Raw genomic sequence first — 19,349 nt, 5'->3', positions numbered from 1 at the left:
TCTATCAACATGTTTTTGGACTGTGTGGGAGGAAGCCGGAGAACCCGGAGAGAACCCACGCTGCACGGGGAGAACACGCAAACTCCACACAGAAAGATTCCGGTGCCCCAACCGGGACGCGAACCTTCTTGCTGCGAGGCAACAGTGCTAACCACTGCGCCACCCTGCAGCCCTGCACAAGTTTCATTACAGAAAATGTATTTATCAAAAATGATAACTTACTATAGAAATCTTCAACAACTATTTCTCCAAAGCCTTTTGTAGCCTTAACAAAAGAGCTTTAGACTGAAAAATGTATTCAATTCTAGCTTTTGGTGCTTGACAGATGTTGATGCTTATTGGTACAGACATGTGTCAGCAGATAAAAAGTATTGAGGTTAAACCCACAGCCCAAGATGCATTTGTTTGTCAGGCATTGGGAAGCACAGCACCACCGTGTGAACTACACCATGGCTTTCGGCGCTTTTTTTTTTTCACTTTTTACTACTCAGAAATGACAGATACAACATTTATAAAGCACTTGATTTAGTTTTTCTTCTTATGAATCGTAAGAATAAGATAGCAGATGGAAAATAGTCACTTCTGCTGGCACCAAAAGGGTTAAGTTTGTTCTTCTCTTTAGTTTTACAGCAGTTGGAATCAAGAAAGTTTTTCTTTTTCTTTTTTTTTTTTCCCCTCCCCTGATCTTTGAGTTAAAGCTTCCATGGTAATAAGAATAGCAGGCTTGGTGGTATTTTAGAGTGAATTAGTGATGAATCACCCTCATGCATGAATCATACATCAATAATAGCCTAATTTTAGGCTTGAGCCATGATGATGAGGACAAAGTAAAATTAGCAATGCGAAAATAGCTTATTGTCGATATTTTAGGGACCCTCCCACTTTCCGAAAAGAAAAAAAAAATTCACAAGTCACGTTTTCAGAGAAGCTAATGTCTAATTAAAAGAAGCCAAGCTCCCCCTGGCTCCCCTGTAGTTCACACAGACTTTCATTAGCAACCCATAACATTAACCTGTTGAGATGTGTTTGACTCGGTTGCTCCGGCAGCTCGCGTGTTTGTGACGGCGTGAATGTAAATGTGCTCTTTCGGCTGCGGATGAGCTCGCAGGAGAAAGTCAGACAGCGTGTTTATTGGGGCGAGGCAGCGAAACTATTAAAATGTTTGTCGTTGTGATGGGAGGCCAAAGTATGCCCCATCATTAAGGCATAATAAGGCCAGTCTCGGTGTCGCATATTAAACCGTAATTAGATTCGGGTCCGGTGACGCAGGACTTAAAGGTAAGACAGCGGGGGATGAGGACAGGTGGCAGCGAGGACAAAAAACGACTGCAGAGAAACAGACAGATCAGAGTAACTGTGTTGTAAATAGTTTGTCTGATGGTCTGGGAAGAAGAAGAAAAACTGCAAATGGGAAAATAACTGAGAACAGAGACAGAAAATATCCCAAATTCAGTTCATGATGATGATGGACACCACAAATAATTGCTCAGGTGGAAAATGCTTAGTTGATTTTTGGACTAACATCATCGCCAAAGGTGCTGTTGGTTTATTCACATCAAAGACAGAACAACAGTCCGCCAGCAACAAGCATTTAGTTTGCTGGATTAAACAGATTTAAAAGATGAAAACTTTTTTTTTCTTTTGCAAAATTCAACCATATTGTAATATAATATATTCAAGGCAGTTTAGCTGAAACATAATGATTAAAATCACATTTTATCGTTATCTGATTGATCTCTGATGGATATTTTTTTTTTATAACAAAAGGTTTTCATGTTTCTATTGATTAGATATAATACATCTTCTTTACAAAATTAGTAGATGTCTGCGCCAGATGACTGAACACAGAATCTGGTAGATAAACAAGTCAAAGCCAGTCTGCATGTTTGGAACTGATCGTATCTGCAGAATTATATGACTTGATCTTTTCTGAACCACTGCCATGTTAACATATATGCACACAGGCTGGATTACTTAAAGACTAAAAAGCTCTTTCTTCTTTTTTTTTTCAACGGTGCTTGTGCAGGCTTGAGACACAGATAAAACACCATTAGCCATAGATGGAGGAAGTCTATACTCCCACAGCCCTTAATGCATAACAGTAAAGTAAGTTATTACCACGTCTGCAGTACCTTCCCGATGCAGTTATCAATCTTTTACAAAGCATTAATATACACATCTATTTGTCCTGCACTTTCACTAGTTTATTAGTTGAGCAACTTTTCCGACTTTCGCTACCATCCGTGTTTTGGAGAACCTTGTGTTGTCGGAAAACAGAGAGGGGGTGGAGGCAGTGGAGGAGCCAAAGGACGGAGCGCTCCCACTGCCCTCGCTCCACCCACTCAGCCCAGCTATTGAACATTCATCCTGGTACCTACTGGGTAAAGCGAGTGTTAGCGATGCCATCTGTTACTCATGAATCACAGCTGCGCCTATAACTTCTCTGACTGAGTAATGTTTCTTGGTGTTGAAGTGGACTTCCCCTAATGAGTGAAAAACAAATGAGTAAAGCCAAGCAGCAGTCTTGCTGATTGGTGCCAACACTTCATTTCCTCGTGGTTATTTTCATTTCGAGTCCCAGCTACTTCTCCTCTTACCACATTCCCCCCTCCTTGCTTTTCCAATGCCACATTCTTTCTTTTCTCTTTCTTTCAGCTGATCTCCTCACGGCGCCCCCTGATCTGACCTCAGCGGCCGCCATGTACCGCGGCCCGGTTTACGCCCTCCATGATGTGGCCGACAAAATCCCCATGACTAATTCCCCTCTGCTGGACCCTCTTCCCAACCTGAAGATTAAGGTGTACAACTCTTCGGGCTTAGTGACGCCACAGGACGACCTGGGAGGGGAATTTTCCTCCAAACTGTCACCCAAGCTGCCGCACTGCCTGCTGGACAACAACGACAGCACGATGGGCCGTCGCACGCAGACCCAGACGTTGCTCCGAACCAGGGATCCGTCCTGCACCGCTCTGGGCTCCTTCAGCTCCCAGGGAGGACACCTCATTGTGCCCAACTCAGGTACTGTGGCGAGCAGTGAGAGTTGTTCCACATTTGCATGCTTTGATGCTTAACTCATATTCATATTTATTAATCAGGCAAAACTGCTGCACATTTCAAAAAAACTGGCAGAGATATAAATCACATAACAAAAGATTAAATGAGCTCGTATTTATGAAAAGCAGCGTCTACGAGTTTCAGCAAATTCTATCTGTGTTCATCTTGAAACTCATTAGCTGTCTTTTGTGTGTTTTGATTGGAGTCACGTGTTTTTATTCACTCAGCGTTTAGCAATAATACTTCCAGTTGTGTGCACATGCATACAAGGATGTGTGTGTGTGCATGTATATATATGAAGCAGTAACCACAGTGTGGCCTGATGGGAGATGAGGTGTCCCAGCTTTCCTCTCTTTGCTCTTAAAGGGCCACTCTTGTTTCACTCATTATGTGCCGCTGGTGGTGATCTCAGCCCAAAGTATTTCCCCTAAAGATCCGATGAAACGAGGACTTCAAACACACTTACTTCTTTTAGTTAGTCTGTCTGGCTACCTCGCAGCGATGACAAGACTCTGTGAAGTCACTGTGTCTGGCCAGGAAATCATCTGTCTCTCCCCCCACGTAAACCGCAGCTTGTCATTTTTACACATTGTTTTTTTCAGACAGATTGAACAATGATTATAACATGTTGATAAGTGAGCATCAGACGTTCTAGCGAGTGGATTGTGTTCCCTTCAGACAGACTGGCTGTCTCCCACTGTTTTTATGCTTAAGCTAAGCTCTCCTGACGGCGGATTCATACTTAGATATGAGAACGATATCATAGACTCTGTGTAGGAATGCAAATAATTGTATTGCTTTAAGATTGATCCCATCCACTCCCCTGTTTCAATAAGAAATGCATTTCACCAGGGAAGTAATCAGAAGTGAAAATCCACTTTAATACCAAACTTGCATAAAGTGATTTGTGAGACATCAGGTTTTTTGATATGGAGAACAAAGCGTCGCACTTCTGGGATCAAGACGAGGTACGAGGAGCGTTTAAGTAAAGGAAAGAATTTGCATGTTAGGTATCAAATCTCAAACAAACATAGCTTAAACATCACAGTTATCAATGCCAATCATAATGAGCCACCAAACTACGCAACATACACGGAGAAAAAAAGAAGCATACATTATGAATCATACTTTACATGCAGACTGTAGCTGACTCCGTTCTAGTTTACCATCCCTGCCAGGAAAACCTTCCCGTACGCAGATGTGCCTTTGAAATAATACGCTAAGCCATGTGCAACCTATCAGCATATCGACTGTGCGCGCGCGGTGTGACAAGAGCTGATGGATACCTGAGGTGTGTGCACTGGAGGTACTGAAGTGGAGGTGTACTGTTTCAGGCAGCTTACATTAGCCATGCTGTCCTCACTTCAAACGCACGCGGGCTGTTTGTAACACGCCACAGATGCATGCTGACAGGCACAGACAAACTAGCAATGACATTAAAGGATACACAGACTTCTCGCGTTTCTTAAGTTTTTGCCTTTTTCGTTTTGATACCTGTAAAATGTTCTCAGCTGCCGGTTGGGCTCAGCCACCTCATCATATTACATAGGCTGAGGGGAAGGTGAGGGCGGGAGGAGGGGATGGAGGGAGAGAGAAAGCACATTTGATATGTGTGTCTGGGTAATGAAATATTTTGTGGCACTGTCAGTGTGGCTGTTTGGTATTTTGCATCTTAAAATGCATTTCCCATCTCTTTGAAGCTTTGCTGGGAGGCAGAGCAGCGCTGCGCGAGACGTCCCCGTGGCAGAGTTGTGATTGCCTTGGTAGCTAGCTAGAGAAGCTGTCTGTCACCTTTTGAAAAGTTCAGTACAAGGACATGGGAAATCAATGAGCTATCTGAGAAACCCCCTCCAGAGAGAGGCAGCGCATGTGTGTGTGTGTGTGTGTATGCATGAGGGAATTTGGGGGATAGGTTCCTAAAAAACACATCGGACAGGACATCATATCAAATCAATCTGAGATGGAAAAATGTAAATCATGCTGGCTGCAGCAATACGGGAGGAATGCTATGAAGAGTAGAGAGATCATTGATTTTAGAAATGAAATGCCACATCATTTCCTGATGCCATAGGAGAAAGCAGTAAAGTGCCATAGTTTTTATATGTGGGACTGAAGGGCACTGCTATTATTACTGTATTTCTCTGAGAAAAATAACTGTTTCACTGGTGCTTCAGCTGCTCTTTAGTAGTTCAGTGCTGCATTAAGACACGCCGGTTATATGTAAAAAGCTCTAATATTTTACTCTCATATCTAAAAGTAAGATCCATCAACATTAAGACCCATTTACGCTGTCGGCTCGTAGCCGAGATTCCTTCTCTATATTGCTTCGGTGTCATTCTCTGTACTCTCATCTCAAAGCTATTAACGCAATCATCGCAGGCATTGAAAGTAGAAATAGCTGTAAAGACTTCTCTGGTCTACATGACAACTCAGAACTTCTATATATTTATATATATATATATATGCCTGTTTATTTGTGTCTCTTTCTGCTCCCCAGGGGTGAGTCTGCTAATTCCAGCCGGGGCCATTCCTCAGGGCAGAGTGTATGAAATGTATGTGACCGTTCAGAGGAAGGACAACATGAGGTACGCAGCGCCGCCTGCCACATCAACGCCCCGGAGCTGTGTTTACCCCCGTCAGCTCCGCCATGTCACACATACACTGCTGTCACATTGTCACTAAACAGCGTGTGTCCTATTCCCCGTGCACCTCCAGGCCCTCGGTGGATGATGGCCAAACAGTGCTGAGCCCCGTGGTGAGCTGCGGGCCCCCCGGGGCCCTGTTGACTCGGCCCGTCATCATCACCATGCACCACTGTGCCGTGTGCGACGGCCAACAGGATTGGTTGATCCAGCTCAAGAGCCAGTCGCAGCAGAACCAGTGGGAGGTGAGATGCTGGATTCGTGGCGAAAAACGTGCTACAGTAGATTCTAATATCTGTCCAAGTTGGAAAATGTGCCTTTGACAGTCACATGAAACATTAACAAGCGTTTGCAGCCTAAAATAACATTCATTTATCTGCTACGTGATCCATAATGCATTCGGTTGGTTGAAAATTCTAGTCAGCGTTGAGCAAAGGCCAGAGGGGAACGCTTTTGTGAAAAACAAAATGATGATATGGCCGGGGACAATAGGTAGCATAGAGGAGGTGAAAGGGATCAACTTTCCCTGCTTTGTTTGTGCAGCTCGGCACTCAGAGGAAACCCCTGTCGCAACCAGGTGCTGAAATAGTAAACCTGTGATGGCAGGAAGCAGGCTGGGGACTGTTTTTTCTGCCCTGATTGTTTTATTGTAGCATAATAACGGCACATTTTTTTGTGTGTGAGTGTAAATGTGCATGTATGCAGTGTTTTTGGAAGCCCCCGTGTTTCCAGGCTCCATGATTAACAGTGCTGTTGATAAGCTGGCTTGCTGAAGGCAGCAGTGTGAAAGTTTTATCCTCAATCCCTTTCCCTTCCTCCCTTTCGCTATCTTTGTCTCGCACACACACATCCTCACACACACACACACAGACACAGAAACTGTCCAATTACCAAGAGATCATTTGAAGAGAGGCAATGCTTCCACCCACATCACAAAAGCTGCTTGTTAGAGGTAAACTTGTTAGAAACTGCTCCAGTGGTCATCTTTACTCCCAGAAATATCTATTTATCAGCCTCAGATGACAAACCTCTTTTTTTTTTTTCCTCACCTGTCAAGAGACAGTTTTCAGGCTAAGTGTTGCTTCTATGTGGTTTTTAATGAACTCTCACAAGCAGCGCGCTCAGATCTTTTTAAAGGGGAAGGTGCCCAGCAGAAATGAAAAAAAGCAGGACTATACAGGCTTATTGTCTAAATTGATGAGATAAGAATCAAAAACGGGCAAATCTAACTATCTGGCATCGGTCTATATCCGATGTAGGACCCTCTGTCAGCTCATCATTAAATATTGGCTTGAATATCATCATTTTCATCTTCCATCTTTGCACAGTCTCCCCCCTGCTGATGTGATGACTTATGGAGCAGGAAAAAAAAAAAACTGCCCAACTGGCCTCACATGCCTTTGTGACATTGATGAATTACTTGGGGGCATCCAATAAAGCTCAGCGCAAACTGAGTATTTTTAAGGAAGAAATAACTATTGATTACATCTCTGACCCGTCACAAGCGGCGATGGTAATATGCAAGGTGACGGCAGCTTCCTTTATATGAGTTTCTTTCCCCCCCCCAACCCGCTGAGGCCGGCCTCCATGCCGCAGGAGTGAAATATTGCTTTATATGACATGCTCTGTCAAAGCGCGTATTCGTCACCGCGGTGGAAACGGCCGAGATGAGCCCCTGTAAAGAAGTAATTCACGGATATTTATATTGAGAATAATCAGTTCTGTTGGCTTCCAGGATGCCGCATCCCTCCCTCCCCCCCACACACACACACATTCACACGGTGCCATTGAGGAAAACATGGTGTTGTGATGATGATGAAGACAGCGGGTCAGATAATGAGGAACATGTGGAGCTTTCTGCTTCAGTAACTCTGCGACAAAAATCCTCCCACGCCTCCAAAAAAATGAAAAAAAGAAGAAGAAAAGAAAAAATTCATGAATGCAGCCTGTGAATAAATTATATCCTCTGTGTTTGCATGTTTGATTGTTTTTGCTTGCACACATATGTATGAAGCAGAAGCCTACTTTTCCACTGTGTGCTCCAATTATCCCCCAATAAGGAGCCCCAGTGCCATCCCACAGGAGCAGTTAAAGAGTCTAATGATCAGCCATAATACTGCTGTTAAACGGCCTAGCTCACAATAAAATGCTGTAATTCCTCTTCTGTCTCTCATAATAGGCTGAATTAATACCAGTGTGCTGCTCACAGGAGTGTTTGGATTAGAGAGAGGATGACAGAGAGACAGAGGGGAAGAGCAAGCGAGATCAAGAGAGATGAAGAGAGGCTAACAGATAGAAAGAGAGAGAGAGAGAGGGTCGCATAAGCTTCCTCAGATCAGACAGTCTTAATGAAGGAGAAATATGTCCCGGCATTAGCGCTATTACAGGGGTCAACTACGAATGCTCCGGATACTCACTCTTTCATTATCCTGCCTGCACAGTGTCAGACGGTGTCACACATTAGTAGTAGACACACACACACACCCAGCGTCATTTTTAAAGGACACAGCTTTTGCGAAAAAGGCCACGACCCAAAATCGTACTTTTCCCATTAAAATGAAATTAAACTTAATTCCGTTTCAGTTGAAGTGAGGTAGAAAGCTGGGTAGAAAGGAAGTCCACAAAACATTTGCCGTCAATTTCCCGTCGACCAACAACTTATGTAGAATGTGTGACTTGTTAGTAAAGGTTCTGTCTGATGTACTGGTTATAAATGTGACAGTTTAGAGACACAGAGATTCGCTTTTTTGGGGTTTAATCAATGACTCACGTGAACTGTTTTTCTATGCACAATCTCACTACGTCGATTCTGTCACCAAACTAAAAAAAAAAATTAACTTCTGCTTGGTTTTTAAAAAAAAAACAGTGTTCATTTTTGGAGAAAATGCCGTCACGTTTTGTAACCTTTGGTATTGAGGAGGTTAATGTAGAATTATCATTTGTAAATTGATTAATTACCATTGATTATACAGTCGTGACTCAATAATCCGACCCTTAACAATCCTAAACCTTGCTATCCGACAGGTTTTTAGGAAAAACGAACGGAACCCATTAAAAATAGTCTTAACATACCGACAGCCTTGGATTCTGACTCCGACATGACATTTTATGTCACAAATAAAGATAACAGCATATTATCTGATTTAGCAACTGGACAGATTGGCTACGTTCAGACTGCAGGACTTAATGCTCAATTCAGATTTTTTGGTGAAATCCTTTTTTTTTGTGAGTTCGTTCACATTTCCAGTTCAATGCGACTTGTATGTGATCTGCTGTGTGAACTTCATACGACCCAAAAGTGTCCCACATGCGCAGAAGAGGACACGACGACATCACACGCAGCGAGCGAGCAGTGTTTATGGAAGTAAACATGGATGGTGGCGACAGCGGGGCAGTGGCGCTGCTGCCGCCGCCGATGGTGGAAACAGAACTGTGACCGCTGTCCTAAACTGGCATCAACAGCCAAGTACTGCCTGCGGTTCCGGCCACTTCCACCCCGTCGGAGCGCTCCCCTGGAGTGGAAGTGCCCCCCCAACCGCGTAGGATATTCGTCATTAATTGGGCCTGAATATCCAGAGACCAGAAAGTGCTATTGGGACCAGCCCTACTAGTTATTATAACAACTATGAACAAAAATTAACAACAAATGAGCCTTCAAGCATCAAGCCCTCCTTGTATCTCAACCTTCATCTTGACAATCCGACAGCCTTGCTATCCGACATAAAAGAAGGTTTTACATTTATTGTCAGATTATCCAGTCACGACTGTATTTACTGATAAGGCAGAAGATGAAGGATATCCATGTATAGTACTAGTATTGTACGCAGTATTGACGCAAGGAGGCGGTTGCACAGACAATATGCAGTTTCATGGAGAATTGTGAGGGTTTGGCTAGCAAAGGGCCACCATGACAAAGACTCCTGCAATAGTAAAAAGCCTCATGCAAGTGCCTTTATGAAGGGGTTATCCGAGTGTTCCTGCAGCTTTGTAGCATATAGGGAATGGGGAATACTGGCAAAACAAGAAATGAATTGATATTTATTATTGTACCAGCCACGTAGTGGTTGTTGTGCTGAAGTTTAGTGCTAATTGCTACAGAATTTTTCACATCTATTCTTGGAATTTCTAATGTGACCAAGCTGATCTTGTGGTGACTAGTAAATGTTCCCCAAAATGACTACATCAGCATATGTAAAAATATTGTATTTCATTCATTTTAAGAATCAAATGATAATTTATTGTTAATGTGGCAAACTATCTGTTTAAAGGTTGTTAAAAAATTTGCTTCCCCGTTTGATTTTACAGACAAAAAAAAAACAGAATATTGTTGAAAAGACTTTCACAAAGTACTTTAAAGCATTTTTTTTAACCAAACTTGCTCTGTCTGATGGTGAATACACAGAATAATTTTTTAGTGCTTTATATTAAATAGTCCCATTTCTAGGAAGCATAAAACTGGAACATGAAAGAAAGAACATGAGTTTGATAATGAAGCTCAGAGAGAAAAGGCAGCAGTGAACTCTGAGGTTTTTTTTTTCCTCCAATATTAGTAGACTTTGGCCTCATTTGCCAGGAAATGAAAAGATATAGGGAAACTTTAATATGAAGTGCTTTTAATTCTGTCTACTTTTGTTTTCATCTTTTCCTCTTTAAACTGCAAACACTACCACACGACAAAGTTATAACAAATCCCTTGGTTATTTCTGGCTTTTTTTTTTAGCTTATTATCTCACAATTTTTTTTCTTCTCTTCCTGACCACACTCTAGGATGTGGTGGTGGTAGGAGAAGAAAACTTCACCACGCCGTGCTACATCCAAATGGATGACGAGGCTTGCCACATCCTGACGGAGACGCTGGGCACCTACTGCCTCGTGGGCCAATCTCTCAGTGCTTCTACCATCAAGCGCCTCAAACTGGCCATCTTCGGGCCCGTCACCTGCCCCGGCATGGAGTACCACATCAGAGTCTACTGCCTGGACGACACGCAGGACGCGCTGAAGGTAAATAAAAAAAAACGTGCAGCAGGTTGTTGTGTCTTGGCGAAAAGGTCACGTAGCTGAAATTAAACGTGTTTGCAAGCATTCAAGATAGTTGTGAGTTTTTTTCATTTTATCTCGATTGTTTGTGCGTAGGCATAGCCGGCAGATGAGGTGTGGGAGGCAGAATGAGAAATCTTTGTGTTGTCGTGTCACAATAAGGGGTAGACGAGCGCTCGCGTTTGAATGGCGCCGCCGCCGCCGCTTCCTAGAAAGACGTAGCCGCTGCACCAACATAAAATAAGCCACGTTTATCCCCCGACTCCACTGTTGTCTCATCACCTCAATTCTGTTTAATACCTGCACGCACCTACATGGAGGAAAGATAAGGAAGGATTATTGTACTGAGGGGGGATATTGCACACGGTTATTAAGTTTGGGAATGGGTAATGAGAAGTGATAGTGATCCTGCTGCAAGGACATTGAAGTAGGTTTCAGATTGGCAGGTCTAGATTCAAGTTCATAAAGCCTCGAGGATGAATGTACTATAAAAAAAAGAAATGTTGAAATTTCTGTTGGAGCAGGAAGCTCCTGCGCTGCATCAACAGTTTATACTGCAGCAGCACAAAAGCAGAGATTGTTTTGAGGTCAGCTTGCATTGTGGCTCTACTAATAACCTTTGTGCATTCAGGAGGTCTTACAGATGGAGAAGCAGATGGGTGGGAAATTGTTGGATGAACCAAAGACTCTCAGCTTTAAAGACAGCACCCACAACCTGAGACTTTCCATCCACGATGTCCCCCACACGTTGTGGAAGAGCAAACTACTAGCCAAGTACCAGGTAAACCGCTCACGCGCTCGTCTCAGGCGGTAAACAGCGTCGCATGGTTTGTGACGTGTGACCCTCACCCTCTTCGCCTCTCTCTGTGCAGGAGCTTTCCTTCCAGCAAGTGTGGAACGGTTCACAGAGGAACCTCCACTGTTGCTTCACCTTGGAGCGATTCTCTGCCAGCACCGTGGACCTGGCCTGCAAGATATGTGTTCGCCAAGTGGAGGGAGAAGGACAGATTTTTCAGCTGGACACTACGCTGTCAGAGGTAGGTGCTCGGTTAAAGAAATTGTCTGGAGTTTATCAAAATTGCACGGAAGTCTTTAAAGATCACGTTAAAACTCTCTTTCCAACATGAATTTTGCATTCGGAGCAGTGTTGACGATCCTCCTCCACCTTGTTCGTCAGACGCTTGGATGAATTTAACCTCTCTTCCCACTTTTTGCAGTGTTCACAAAATGTGTCGAGGTGGAAGACAGGGGAGTCTCAACCCTGCTGCCTTTATATAGTCTTGCTTATGACAGGCCAATGCAGACAAGAGAAGAGCAGAGGGGACATAATCACCCTCCAGTCATGCTGTACTTGCTTTACAAAGGCCATCTGGCCAGGAGAATAGAGCTTGAGGGATGGAGGAGCACTGGGCTTTGTGCTCAGTAATGAGATGAATTACAGTACATGCAGTGCTGAGCTGTGTCCCTGCCTGGCCTTGGTTCATTTGTCTCTGGGTCTTGATCTAGTTTCTGTAGCCAGACCTCCAGCACTTAATTCTCTAGATGCGATACATTTGAAAATCACTCAGCTTGCATCCGCAAATGGGTGGCAATGAAATGAATGATTTTCTTTCTTTTTTTATGGCACCCAGAGAAAGAAAAAAAAAGAAAAATTCTGTGCCTCAAATCCATTTGAACTACATTATGTTTCATTTTGCGAGATGTCAAATTATGTCCATTCGGCCTGCAAGCCTGACAAAAGAAACGCCACAACTATGGTCTCTTCTTCAATCCCCCTTCCGTCGTCTGTTTTCGCAGGACTCCCAGAGCATCGACACGTCTCTGCTGGACCCCGCCAGCAACATCACCACGCTGGTGGGGCCCAACGCCTTTCGTATCCCCGTTTCCATCCGACAGAAGTTGTGCGGCAGCCTGGACGCGCCGCAGACCAGAGGAAACGACTGGAGGATGTTGGCCCACAAGCTCAACCTCGACAGGTGGGTAGACGAGAGGGCAGCCGGAGAGAGAGAAGCGGCGAGACGGTGACTCACATTCAGGTCCTCGGTGGTAACAGTCTGGCCACAGGAACAGGCTGCCGTCTCCAGGCTTTTGCTTTGCCTTCCTTTTTCTTTTTTTTTTTTCCCTCCTAACTGGTTAAATGAAGTCAATAAAAAGCCTCTGATGTGCAATTTTAACTGCCAAATATGTTTTTTTCATTAGACGAACACATCAAGATCGGAATAAAATTGCAGATAACTAATCTATTTTTAATTTGATTGCGATTGTTCTCTGGGAATGTGACTCAGTTTGATAAGCATCAGCTGAATTGAGATTAATTGAGCTGGAGTGAAGTGAGACAGACACAGAGAGAGAGACGAAGATAGAACGGCGCTTCTCTTTTCAAAACGGCACCCATGTGTCTTTGATAGCGTTGTGTGTGTGTCTGTGTGTGTGATGGAGGTACAGTGTGCGTCCATTTTTAAGGTCCCAGCTCAGCGGGGCGGCCTTATCACAGGCAGCAGCTGCAGATTGACGAGACCGCTGACAGAGTGCGGCGGGGAGGAAGAGCCGACCTCTCACTCACAGCTCGCTCTGATGGTACAATGGCGTATGCAGAGCTCATTGGTTTTCGTTTGGATTTTTGCAGATAAAAGCCCCCGAAAATTTGTGGAGGTTTATTTTGAGTCTCGAAAACTGGGTGACAAGGGGGGATTTTTTACAAAGCGTTTGTGTAAAGACGGGATTTTCCAGAATGTAACTTGTAGCACAAACATGTCGAGTTTTTTTTATTATATATTATTTACTAACTACAAGAATCAACCCATTTAGATTTTTGTCCCGAGGCTTCTGTTAATCTTATTCAATCTTTTCCCCAAGACTTCTTAATTTTTAAGGAAGTCTGTGTAAAACCAGGGCTGTGAGGTGGAGCGGTGGTTAGCACTGTTGCAAGAAGGTCGCTGCTGAGGGCACCCGGGATCTTTCTGCGTGGAGTTTGCATGTTCTTCCCGTGCAGCGTGGGTTCTCTCCGGGTTCTCCAGCTTCCTCCCACAGTCCGTAAACATGTTGAGGTTAATTGGTGATTCTAAATTGTGCCTTCGCCCTAAGTCGGCTGGGATGGATGGATGGATGGATGGATGGATGGATGGATGGATGGATGGATGGATGGATGGATGGAAACTTGTGCATTGCAACCTTACAAGTGTTTCAAATAATTAGTGAAAAAAGGCAATTAAACCCACCTTTGCGGGCCGTCTTGATGCTGTGTAGCCCTGTGATAGACTGGTGACTTGTCCAGCTGGGATAGACTCCAGCCCCCCGTGACCCTAGTGAGGATTAAGCGGCGTATAGATGATGGTTGATGATATAGATAATAGATGATGGATGGATGTTTAAAGCCAAAAGAAATGATTGTTGACTGAAGGGATGCAACATCATTTCACTTTCCTGAGAAGGTTGTTGTCTACAGTGACAGAGATGTTGGAGAACCTGCAGATGGTGGAGATGAAAAGACCACAAGCGTTTTAATTCAATTAATTTCTCTCCAATTCCCACCCTCGTTCCCTGTCTTTCCTTCAGGTATCTTAACTACTTTGCCACCAAATCCAGCCCGACAGGAGTGATCCTGGACTTGTGGGAGGCCCAGCATTTTCCCGACGGCAACCTCAGCCGCCTCGCCCAGGTACTGGAGGAGATGGGACGCCATGACAGCCTTGTTCCTGCTATGACTGAGCACTGACACCTGCCCACCAGGGAGTGTGACATTCCAGACACGAAGAAGAAAAAAAACAAAAAAGAAAATAAAGGGATGGGGACCGCCTCCCCCCCAATCGAACGCTGGAGAGTCAGTCATGTGGCATCTCAATGACAAACACACGTACACAAACGCTGCCTGAGTGTACATTCAAAAGAAGTAAGAAGATAGAAAACGGCAAGGTCTGCTCTGCCATGACCCAGTTAAACATTGGCAACAAAGGGTGTAAAAAAACTTGGAGAGTAAACAGGAATCTCTGCCAGTCATTTCTCTGGCTGTTCCTCTCTCTCTCTCTTTCTCTCTCTCTCTCTCTCTCTCTCTCTCTCTCTCTGGTACAACGACTTGATATTTTTGGCTCTCGTTTCCCTGGAAACAGCTTTCCGGTTATTTGTATGGACTGAGCGGATGTGGATGATGCCCCTCGTAATATACAAGAGTTAGCAACACGCTATCAGAGGTCAAAGGATCAAAGGAGGAAGACTCGGATCAGAGGAAGCGCCTCTCCCCTCTCCGGATCCGTCTCCATAGCAACTCCATGGACAAGTATGTGTTCTGTGATAACATAGTATTTAATAATATGCCTATTTATACATATCTTTTTTTTTTTTGTATTTTATGCTGCCTGTTATTGAATACTTTGCAGTGTCCTCTCATTTTCTTTCTTCTTTCGTTACGTTTGACTGTATCATAGCACCACCTGGTGGACACCCGGTGCTGCAGCGTCTCACCCTGTCGGATACAAGTGCAGAAGGAAATCAATGATGTAATCATTTTTACAGGTTTTTTTTTTTAGTGTTGCTGTTGTAACTACTTTTAATACGTTTTAGTCATGTTATGTATGATTATTGATTTTGTGTGCTTCTTTTACGTGATTTTTTTAAGTTGTTAAAATATTTTTTAAGAGTTGAATTGGTGATTTTTCTTTATTTTATTGGGGTGTTTTTGGTTTTTTTGCATGGTTTTTTTTTTTTTTTTACCACATCATTTGGCTAATTACACAACTCTATCCCCGCTAAACAGAGAGCGATCAAGAGTAAAATCCATGACTGATGATCTGTATGTTGTTCAAGAAGATGTCACTTAAAAGACGCCGGGGCAGAGCGGAGAGGACGAATGGGAATCGTATATTTTTGTAGGACCAATGCAAGTGAAAACGACTGCTTTTTACCAAATACGACGTTTGAGGTTCGATTTAATACGGAAGGTTGTCATCTAAATATTCACGTGTTCACAACTAACATTCATCTGTGCTTTCGGAGGATAGTGGAGACTTTAACTCAGACTTCGATGTTTGTACATTAATGACAGAAGCCATTAATATTATGATGACACTGATTCTGTGCATAAAATTTAGTGATAGCTGTAAATGCAACATTCCTTTGATGCAGCAGCACTTGCGACTGTTCCAAGTGTTCTCGTTTTTTTCGATGATTTCTTTTTAATGGCAGTCGTCCCAGTTTTTTTCGTAAAGCCGTCTATGCAAACTCTGCATCCTTTTTGAAACAATCTTTACATTCTCAGTGGGCTAGCCTTCGCATTCCCTAGTTGTTCTTCAGCTTCATGATTATTATTGTGTATAGTGAGAATGTAGCCTGTCTGTTTCTGGCACTCATGATGTTCCTCGCAACTGCTTGCATTTCATCTGTCGAGTTACTGTACAAAGTGTAAGAAAGAATTTTTAAGACTAATAATAAATTATATTTATATGCAACATTGAAAAATGGCTCCAACTGTGAGATTGTGTGACGCTCAACAGACGAAACTTGGAAGACGTTTGTATTTGTTTTATTGGGGGAATGTTATCCAGATCCACTCACACACTGTCATTAATCACATATGTACAGATTAAATAAGGCACGTGCCGTAGTGGTGGAGTGGACGGGACATATTCTGTACACGGATCAAAAACATTTCAACATCCAGCAAGGCAATGCTTAATAGATCTCAGATCAACTTTGTACAAATGAATTGTGAGTGGAAAGAATGAGGGAGAATGAGGCCTCTGCTCTGTGAGGCTTGAAATATGGTTTTACTGGAGGTCTTATTTCAATATTGAAACAAAACATACTGAGAAATTGTGTCAAGAAAACTCAATAGGAAAAAAAACCCCAATATATCCTGGCTGTTTCTGCAGGAGATGTTTTTAATATAGTCGTACTCTGCTTTGCTCTATATTAATAATAACAATAATAATAATAATAATGTTTTCCACAATGAGGTCACTGAGCCTGAATTTCTTTGGATGGATGACAGTCATCATTCATCATGGAGCTGACAGTGAACTTCGAACAGTCTGCTGTATCTTCACAACAAACAAAAACACACACACAAAGGCAGCTGTGACAGTACAAAAGACTGCCCACAAACTGCTGCTATATGGCTTCAGAAGAGCAAAGCAGGAGCTTCCTCTGTTTCAAAGCGATCAGAGGGATTGTAGTCCTCTCCTGCGACGGTCCTTCACCTGGACGGTCTGGACCTGACAAACACTGAGCTTTCACGGAAAGCACAACCTGAACACCGAGTCAGAGGCGGCGGCTCAGACAATGGAAGGGCAAGATGTCCCCTGACATAGTAATAAATCTTTTGCTCCTCATTTTTCTGGCTCCACAGTGAGCATCATCACTGTCACTCGCCCTCCTCGTCAGCTTCCTTTGTTCTATCATTCACAGTCTCATTTCTTATTTATTTTTTTTCCCTTTCTTCTGTTGGCCATGTGAGTGGCCTGTGCCAGTGGCAATGACAAGTCTGTGGGTGACGAGAGCATCTCTCTCGACTCTCTGTCACAGTTTGATATCTTGGGACTCTAACATCTTCGCCAGGGTCTTCTTCACCCTCAGGGCTGTGAGGCGACATGCCGGGTTATGGGCCCAGCACTCCGACATCAGCTTCCCCATCTGTCGTAGACACTGAAGACACACATGTCCATAAGCGTAAGAATACAACAACTTTTTAAAATGTGTAACTGGTGATGCACGATATTAAAATTTCTGGCCGATACCGATATCCGATATTACCAAAGTCGATATTCAATTTTTGTTCACACCGACAAATGAGTATAAATGAGCACTGTCAGTACGTGAAAACTATTCAGAAGAAGCCCATACCAAATTAGACCACATAGTCTAACAAAAGTAAAACATATTTAAACATATGAAAAGTTCATTTGCAAAAACAGATAACTCCAATTTTGTAGATTTTCTGAAAACTTCTTTTTGTTGTTGTTGTTTGCTTGAGTGCATTTGACTGAGTAGAAATTACATGACAAAAATAGTGATAAGATAGTTGATTTTGTCTCAGGTAGACGATGGAAAAGTGGGTTTTCTGAAGGTCTGTAAAGATGGAGTTATCCGTTTTTGCAAATGAACTCTTCATATTTTAACATATTTAACGTTCAGTCCAGGACCATTTACGTAAAAACATCTGTAAAATAGCAATATCAAATGTAGAGACAAAGGCGCTAATGTCAGACAATCTTTGTTTTTTTTTTCACATCAGCTAAATTTGTTCATCGGACTGATGCCAATATATCGGAAAAAAACACTAATATCGGCCGATACCGATGTGGTCACCGATATATCGTGCATCCCTACTTGTAACAAATTATTTATTAATGATTAATAATTAATCATACACTATTTAAAAAGACTGAGAGAGAGAGGGGTAGATCAATTTATTAAGAACTTGTTAACATTCAAAAATGGAGACCTGAGGGCTTTTAATTATGTGAGAATATGTGAGAAACTCATGATTCTTGTCTCTCTCACTTTCCAACAAGCCAGTTGTTCTGTAGATGTAAAGGAAAGTAGTAACGCTACAATAAGGTGCACGTATTTATCTTTAGCTAGTTGCTCATTAGCATGCATGTTATTAATAATATATTGTCTCTTTAGTTGTCATTGTGAAATGATTAATAATGCTTTGTTCTGCATGACTATATTCTCCAACTGCTTGATCATTAATTAAGAGTTTTCACTAAAAAATACTTCATTATTCTGAGCATATTTACATTTCTTACTCATCAGCCTTTCCATCAATAAGCATTAATTAGTGAGGATTGAGGGAAAACTCCTAGTTAATGGCATAGTAGTTCTAAAATATAGCTATGCAGAATAAAACATTAACACTGACTAATAAAAAGGCAATATTCTCCTCATGTGCATGCTAATAAGAAGCTAGTAACTGGTGAGTAAGTGTATGTGTAATATAGAGTGTTACCCAAAATGTACAGCAATCCAAACAAATTCATCCATTAATAAAGCCCTGACTGAAAATGTGTTCAAATGAGGAGGAGGTTCGGATGAGGAAGAGTCAAAAACATACCTCGTCACTGCTCCAGCGATTAGCAAATGACGGTCTTTGTTTCTTGATGCAAACCACTTCTTTCATGTCCTCATAGGAAGGATCGGTGGGAACGAGGTCATGATAGGGCAGCTGATACTCCTCCACAATGCCTGCAGGACACAAACATGGGACTCAGTAATCATCAACAACATATACACATCATGTTTAAGTTTGAATATTGTTTTTTTACCGACCTCCAGAGATGCAGCGTCGAGCCATCTCCCAAACAATAAGTCCAAAACTATACATGTCTGCCATTATAAACGACTGGACGTCGCTCCTGTTCAGGGTCTCGTCCAACACTTCAGGCGGCATGTAGCGCTTCGTGCCGACTCGTAGGTTAGTTGGGATATCGACTTCATTGGTGTCACTGAGGCGGAGAGGAAAAAAAACAGAGATGGGTCATAAATTTTCAGCATGATTCAGGAAGATGCTCCTAAACCAGGGGGTGGGCAATCCTGGTCCTCGAGGGCCACAATCCTGCATGTTTTAGATGTTTCCCTCTTCCAACACACCTGATTCAAATGATCAGCTCATCATCAACA

The 19,349-nt window shown here is 42.8% G+C and overlaps 2 protein-coding genes across 2 annotated transcripts in view; one reads left to right on the top strand and one right to left on the bottom strand.

The window, feature by feature from the left end:
- Positions 1-15,354, top strand: part of LOC103374963 (netrin receptor UNC5C) — a gene marked incomplete at its 5' end in the record, with an annotated part of 38,117 nt that extends 22,763 nt beyond the window's left edge. Inside the window, 8 exons of the mRNA XM_008305135.1 lie at positions 2,656-3,018; positions 5,552-5,639; positions 5,770-5,941; positions 10,464-10,697; positions 11,365-11,514; positions 11,606-11,770; positions 12,531-12,709; positions 14,289-15,354. Coding sequence (XP_008303357.1) covers positions 2,656-3,018; positions 5,552-5,639; positions 5,770-5,941; positions 10,464-10,697; positions 11,365-11,514; positions 11,606-11,770; positions 12,531-12,709; positions 14,289-14,448 — 1,511 coding nt within the window. The remainder of the gene's footprint in view (positions 1-2,655; positions 3,019-5,551; positions 5,640-5,769; positions 5,942-10,463; positions 10,698-11,364; positions 11,515-11,605; positions 11,771-12,530; positions 12,710-14,288) is intronic.
- Positions 15,355-16,233: 879 nt separating this feature from the next.
- LOC103374962 (bone morphogenetic protein receptor type-1B-like) overlaps positions 16,234-19,349 on the bottom strand; it is a 9,744-nt gene continuing 6,628 nt past the window's right edge. Inside the window, exons 8-10 of the mRNA XM_008305134.1 lie at positions 18,999-19,174; positions 18,784-18,914; positions 16,234-17,369 (exon numbers count right to left, since the gene is read on the bottom strand). Of these exons, the coding sequence (XP_008303356.1) occupies positions 17,244-17,369; positions 18,784-18,914; positions 18,999-19,174 (433 nt within the window). The 3' untranslated portion in view covers positions 16,234-17,243. The remainder of the gene's footprint in view (positions 17,370-18,783; positions 18,915-18,998; positions 19,175-19,349) is intronic.

Source organism: Stegastes partitus, unplaced genomic scaffold (assembly GCF_000690725.1).
Source record: "Stegastes partitus isolate 25-593 unplaced genomic scaffold, Stegastes_partitus-1.0.2 Scaffold2417, whole genome shotgun sequence".
NCBI lineage: Eukaryota > Metazoa > Chordata > Actinopteri > Pomacentridae > Stegastes > Stegastes partitus.
Note: the sequence above shows the minus strand (reverse complement) of the source record. Positions and strands in the feature narration are given on the sequence as shown.